The sequence below is a fragment of the Euleptes europaea genome, chromosome 16 (assembly GCF_029931775.1).
Source record: "Euleptes europaea isolate rEulEur1 chromosome 16, rEulEur1.hap1, whole genome shotgun sequence".
Lineage (NCBI taxonomy): Eukaryota > Metazoa > Chordata > Lepidosauria > Squamata > Sphaerodactylidae > Euleptes > Euleptes europaea.
Window position 1 is genome coordinate 43,176,843 of NC_079327.1, and position 7,353 is coordinate 43,184,195.

The 7,353-nt window shown below is 41.8% G+C and overlaps 1 protein-coding gene across 1 annotated transcript in view; it reads left to right on the forward strand.

The window, feature by feature from the left end:
* Positions 1-6,264, forward strand: part of PRPS2 (phosphoribosyl pyrophosphate synthetase 2) — a 30,044-nt gene extending 23,780 nt beyond the window's left edge. The window contains exons 5-7 of the mRNA XM_056862194.1: positions 1,567-1,740; positions 3,536-3,695; positions 6,073-6,264. Of these exons, the coding sequence (XP_056718172.1) occupies positions 1,567-1,740; positions 3,536-3,695; positions 6,073-6,165 (427 nt within the window). The 3' untranslated portion in view covers positions 6,166-6,264. The remainder of the gene's footprint in view (positions 1-1,566; positions 1,741-3,535; positions 3,696-6,072) is intronic.
* Positions 6,265-7,353: the final 1,089 nt, after the last annotated feature.

The following is a 7,353-nucleotide window of genomic DNA, read 5'->3' on the forward strand; positions in this document are numbered from 1 at the left end:
CATGGCTTGAATTATTCCCAACTCATGCACCTTATCCTGGTGATGCAGCAGCTGCTTATCATCCTTTTCTGCATAGTCTAGTCTGGCTCTTCATCATAACAGCAAATTATGTGCATACTAATGTATATGCAGGGTTCAGCTGGGTTATGCAGTTGTTTTTCATGGCAACATCCCCACAAGGATGTGTGGTGCTAGTAAGGGAAGTAACTGATTTGTCCATAGGAACTGGGTGAGTGGTGGCAGCCACATCATCATGATAACGTATGAACAGGGTCTTACGTTATGCCCTCCACATGGAGGCCAGTGTTAATGCTAGCTGTGGATACATATGATTGTGACAAGAGACAGCCGGTGACCCCCTACTTGGAGTAAAACTCCATGCCGGCTACACAGATTTTTACCTTGCTGCTGGCCTGGGCTCACAGCTGCTCAACACAGTCAGGGTATTCCACATGGTAATGTTATAAATGCCGCATACAGTGAAACGTTTTCAGCAGCGTCACCTAGGCAGCTATAACATTTATACACTGACCTGTAAAATGTGGTAATTTCACTGTGTTTAAGTACAATCAAATTGATATTGAGTGGTTTGGTGAAGGAGGGAGGGGAAGATAAACCAAAATCATCAACAGTCATTTACATCCCTAACTGAAATGTTGCTGAAAGGGCTATAAGATCAGGAGTATGTGAGATAAGGTAGATAACAGTCCCGGGCTTTGAAAGTCTGTGTTGCTCTGAAAACTAAACAATGCAGAATAAAGGCTCTCCCATAATTACATGTGTAAAGTTATGACAAATTTGATTATATTAACTCTCTCAAGTACAGCTAACATTCAAACTGCAACTAATAACCAATACAGAGCCCCGTGGTGCAGTGAGATAAGCTGCAGTACTTCAGTCAAATGTCTGCTCACGACCTGAGTTCGTTCCCAATAGAAGTCGGTTTCAGGTAGCCGGCTCAAGGTTGACTCAGCCTTCCATCCTTCTGAGGTTGGTAAAATGAGTACCCAGCTTGCTGGTGGTAAAGTGTAGATGACTGGGGAAAGCAATGTCAAACCACCCCGTAAAACATAGCCTATCTAGTAAACATCATGATGTAACATCACCCCATGGATCAGTTATGACCTGGTGCTTGCACAGGGGACTACCTTTACCTTTAATAACCTTTAATAACCAAAATCCTATCTTAATTTTTTATGGGGGGAGGGATTGACTTCCAGATGCTGTGGCTATGATTGTGGGATAAAGGGTTGGATCCAGAATAAAATTTTGAACAGCAGAAGAGAACTTTCCTGCTTACCTCCTTCCCACTGCAGCCCTCTGTTCTCCATTGAACGCCTGAGGAACAACATGGGTGGTGGGTATCTGCAGTGAGAAGGGGGAAACTGTAGATATTGCAAATTTAGTCTGGATCCAACCCTAAATGTTTATTATTGTTTGATCCTTCTCATGACTTACCTACTAGTAACTAGGCATGAAATTGTTGGCTCTGTTAATATTTGATTTTACGTGTAATTTTTTTTTCTTTTGAGAGAAATGTTCACCATTTGTATCCACACAATGCAGGGTCACTTCAATTGCCGACAGACTTAATGTTGAATTTGCCCTGATTCACAAAGAGAGAAAGAAAGCCAATGAGGTGGACCGAATGGTCTTGGTTGGTGATGTGACCGGCCGCGTAGCAATTCTTGTGGATGACATGGCAGACACGTGTGGCACCGTGTGTTTTGCAGCAGACAAGTGAGTAAACCCTAAGGGATTTGGATAGACTTCTTGAGCAGGATAATATGCAAGACAAGATGAACTGGAAAGCAGAAATGGTTTATCACAAAACTTCAATTGTGGCTGCTTTTGTATTTGCTAAGTTTCATTTTGTATTAGGAGGTTCCAAAATATGCTCAGACTTGGTCAAAAGGCATTATTTTTAGGCTCTGCTGTAGAACTTTTGATAAGTTCACAAGGTTGGAAGAGACGACAAGGGCCATCCAGTCCAACCCCCTTCCATGCAGGATCCCACAATCAAAGCACTCCCGACAGATGGCCATCCAGCCTCTGCTTAAAGACCCCCAAAGACGGGGACTCCACCACCGTCCGAGGCAGCGCATTCCACCGTCGAACAGCCCTCACCGTCAAAAAGTTCTTCCTAATGTTTAGGTGGAATCGCTTTTCTCTTAGTTTAAATCCATTACTCTGTGTCCTAGTCTCTGGAGCAACAGAGAACAAGCTAGTTCCCTCATCAACATGACATCCCTTCAAATATTTAAACATGGCTATCATGTCACCCTTCAACCTTCTCTTCTCCAGACTAAACAAACCCAGCTGCTTAAGTCTCTCCTCATAGGGCATAGATTCCAGACCTTTGACCATTCTGGTTGCCCTCCTCTGGACATGCTCCAACTTGTCAACATCCTTCTTAAATCTATAATGTATCCACGTTATAGATTTGCTCTGCTTCCTTTTTTTTTTTTTTTTTTTTATTGGATTTTATAATAAACATTTTCCATATTAACATACAACAATAATGGTAACATGTAATTCTAAATCCTAACTAGATGTTGTTATAATTTCTTATATACGTTATAAACTACCAAATAACGGAAAATTCTTCGACTTCCCCATCACCTCCATTCGCCTCTTAATAAAGTATTCTAACCCGTCGTGATTGGTCTGATCTTAATTATTCTTATAACTCAGTTAAATTTCATATAACATATTCTATTAATATAAATAATTATAATTCTTAATATTAATAGTATCATTTAGATCAGATTAAAAGGTAATCTTCCATTTTCCCCAGTCCTAATTCATATTCACAATATTTCATCCAAGCCTCCCATTCCCCCGTAAATCGTGCATTGTCTTTTTGATTTAAAATGGCTGTAAGTTTTGCCATTTCCACCAGTTCAAACATTTTCAAAATCCAGTCTTTTTTCCCTGGGATTTCTGCCCCTTTCCATTTCGAGATTTGCTCTGCTTCCAAATCACTGTATATTAATCACTGCACACTACCCGCCATACCAAGGAGATCTTATATGGAAACTACTTCCATCTAATAACTTGGTAACATCCAGTGGTTCTGATAATACCTCTATACCAGGCATTGTTTGAATTTGATACTCTGATAGTTTTATCAAGATGTGCTCTCCTCTGAGAAATAAAATAGGATGTAAAGGAGGGGGCTGCAGATGCCTTTAGGGGCTTGGGTAGATGAGGAGAAATCTACATTTGCTATCTTCCACTGCAGTGCTTGCTTACTTGAGTTTATATGGCATGAAACAGACAATTATAAAGCTTTATGTAGTTTGACTTTATGTACCTCAAAGCACCTGAAAGATAAAGATCACAAAATGTTCCGTTTGCCTAGCGGGTTATCCAACCCAGCCAGGTCACTCTTGCAACAGCAATTACCTTGAAAAAGGTTTTCTTTGTGCTGAGAGAAACATGGAGGTAATTAGGTTTGCTGGTTCCTGAAAATCGCTGTCTGGAATTATGGGTTTATGTTTATCAAGTGTTTTTCCTACCCTATGTTTTATAGGCTGGTGTCTGCAGGAGCAACTAAAGTGTATGCCATTCTTACTCATGGAATTTTCTCCGGCCCTGCTATTTCTCGGATCAATAATGCTGCTTTTGAAGCAGTGGTGGTAACAAACACAATCCCGCAGGAAGAAAAAATGAAACATTGTCCCAAGATTCAGGTAATGTACTAGTGTATTTTGTGCAGCAAATCTCGAGGAGCTGTACTTTGGAATATCGGTTTAATTTGGGTTTCCTGGGTAAGAAATTGAAGAAATAAAACACCTGAGAGACTCCGCTATCTATGCTTCTTGGACAATTTAGATATTTGAAAGTAGGATAGGGGAGAGAATGTAAAATGCCCGTTCTTGTGCGATCAAAATCCATCTCTCTCTTGCATCTGAGAGAGTTGATAAGTGCCAGATTTAGGCTTGGATCTAATGAAGTGTTTCCGTGGGCAGAAGGAGTTCTGCGCATGGAGCATGACTTTCTCTCCTCCCCACCCCACCCCCTGCTGCAGCCTGTTCCCTGCTGTGTAGCCTCCAAGTCTTACAGTGAAATCTGTGGAACTGGCCACAAGCACTTTCCCATTGGTATAACACCACAACAGTGTATTACTGGTCAGTAGGTTTGCCAACCTCCAGGTACTAGCTGGAGATCTCCTGCTATTACAACTGATCTCCAGCCGATAGAGATCAGTTCACCTGGAGAAAAATGGCCCTTTGGCGATTGGACTCTATGGCATTGAAGTCTCTCCGCAAGCCACGCCCTCCTCAGGTTCCACCCAAAAAACCTCCCACCGGTGGTGAAGAGGGACCTGGCAACCCTATTCATCAGGCCAAGCCCTACAAGGAGTACTGAACAGCTGCAGCTATCCATTCCACCTCATCCATCATCCAGTGTCTTTAGGGCTTGTTATTGTTGATCTATCTTATTGATTTTTATTGCTGCAAAAATTTAGTGTTGCTATTTTTATTTTATGATTCATTTTCTTTATAGACTAAAGCTGCTGTGAGACTGCATAAAACGATTTGCATACATAAATGTTCCTGAGTCATCACAAACAAAGTGAAGCTGAATCATAAAAGGGCCTCTCTTTCACAAAGAATCCTTTGGGCTTTTCCCATCACGTGAAGACTGCTGAGGCTGGCTCAGCCTGGAGATTTCTTTGGGAAAGGATTTGCCTGGAGGGAGGAGGGACAAGTCAAGCCACTGCAGCACCATATTTATTTATTAAAATATTTATACCCCATCTTTCCTTTGTGGCTCAAGGCAGCTTACAAATCCAAAATGAAAACATACAAACCACAATAAAAAACCCCACACATCTCAGTGCTTGCAACCTACACCCCATTAAAAGCCCTAGCAAATGTCCTTGCAATCGCTCCTAAAAACGTCTAGAGATGATCCCCCTCCTGTTCCTCAAGGAGCCAGGCCCACAAAGTGGGAACCGCAACGGAGATGAAAGGGCTACCTTAAGGAGGAGATCAGCCAGTAGATGCCAGCTTGGTGTAGTGGTGAAGAGCAGTGGTTTGGAGCGGTGGCCTCTGATCTGGAGAACTGGGTTTGATTCCCCACTCCTCCACATGAGCAGCGGAGGCTAATCTGGTGAACTGGATTTGTTTCCCCCCCTCCTACACATGAAGCCAGCTGGGTGACCTTGGGCTAGTCACAGTTCTCTTAGAGCTCTCTCAGCCCCACCTACCTCACAGGGTGTCTGTTGTGGGGAGGGGAAGGTGATGGTAAGACGGTTTGAGTCTCCATTAAGTGGTAGAGAAAGTCGGCATATAAAAACCAACTCTTCTTGCCAAGTACAGCTGCTATTTAAACCGTTTATTTTCCTTTAACAAAAAGAACACCGCAAAAGTGTTAGAAATGTAAATGAAGAGTAAGGGTACCATCTAGATACTGGCAGGTATTTAGACTGATTGGATGGATGCCTAAATAGTGGAAAGGTAAGCTCATGGGTGGTTCAGTAGAAATAAGGAAGCTTATGTAAAGTTTTCACTGTGGTTTGAAATGGCTTCTCATTGCCCTCTAGTGGCCAGAGGTGAACCAACACATTTGTCCTTTATCAATTTTTAGACAGACCGCTTTCATTTGTAATGTTTGCTTTCCTCCTGCCTTCCACATGTATGTTATGTGCCATCACGTCGCCTCCAACTTATGGCAACTCTATGAATTAATGATCTCCAAACCATCCTATCATTAATATTAACACGGTTCCTCAGTGGAACAGGCTTCCTCGGGAGGTGGTAAGCTCTCCTTCCCTGGAGATTTTTAAGAAGAGGTTAGATGGCCATCTGTGAGCAATGCTGATTCTGGGACCTTAGGCAGATGATGAGAGGGAGGGCATCTTGGCCATCTTCTGGTCACTAGGTGGGGGGAGGTAGTTTTGAATTTCCTGCATTGTGCAGGGGGTTGGACTTGATGACCCTGGTGGTCCCTTCCAACTCTGTGATTCTATGATTATCGAATCAATCCAGCTCATGCTGGGTCTTCCTCTTTTCCTACTGCCTTCAACTTTTCTTACCTTCTTTTTCTTTTCTTATCGTTTAGGTTATTGATATTTCCATGATTTTGGCAGAGGCTATCCGAAGAACACACAATGGCGAATCTGTGTCCTACCTCTTCAGCCATGTCCCACTATAACTGCAATTTGACGTTGGCAAGCTGCATTTAGCAGCATCATATTAAAAAAAAATGCAGCACATTGTTAAGATACTGAATGTCTATGAAAGTGCCATACATCCCCTCCTCCTATACCGACAGCACTTCATATCAGTATATAAAATGGACTACTTTTTTCTGGTGGAACTTTTTATAAATTCTCTTGGGGGCTTAAAATGGGGAACTATAGCATTTGGTTAGTAAGATGGGCAAGTATGTGACAAGGGGCCAAAGTTATCTCAGGAGTTTGTATGTAATAGGAGTTTTTGTTGCTGATAGTTATCAAACCTCACACAGACTCATAGATTTGTAACAAACATTTAAAATTGAGTGAAGGGCCTATATTTTTGTCCTTCTGAAGACATCAGTGCCCTGTCTTAAGCTAGCAGATACATTGTCTTTGGACAGTTCATGCTGCTCTTTAACATGTCTATACAATAATGACAGATTACACAGAATGAGAAAAACATCTTCTGAAATGTCTGGTCTCATAACTGGCTTGCAGCCATTTGATTTATGAATTGGCATTTTTACAGTTCAATTTTTAAAAAAAATTCAATACCTTTATTGGCATAATCAGCAATGCAATCTTAAGAACGTTTCCCTGGGAGTGAGCCCTTCTTAGGATTGCACTGTTAATTGTAAATCTTTGTCTCGAAACTAAAGATGGTTTTCTGAGCTTTCTACATTTTGCTTAGTGCATTTTTTTCAAATTTCAGGTTTAGACCATATGAAGCTATTTTAAAACTTTTTAAAAGGTAACTGTTGACATGAGTAGACCCCAGTGCATAACATTTTGTAATATTTAAAAGTCATGCCCATTGACACTTTATGCTTAATAATATTTGCGAAACCTCTGCAAGTCCCAGTATTGTTCTTGCCAAACCGAGATGATACTTTGGCCACCTCTCTTGTTCTTGGCTTTGGTGAGCCTCTCTCAGGGCCTCTTCCAACGTCGCTTTCATGGCTCTGGAGCCACTACAACATTTTTCTTTCCCACACCATGGAGCCCTGGGGCATACATGATGAGCCCACAATGTATCTATCCCCTGGAAACTCGAGTACCATTGACATGGAAAGGAGCTACCTTTATGGGTCAAGGCTTTTGGCGTTACCTCCCAGTGCAGTCCTATGCACAGTTACTCCAGTCTAAGCCTATTGAAATGAATG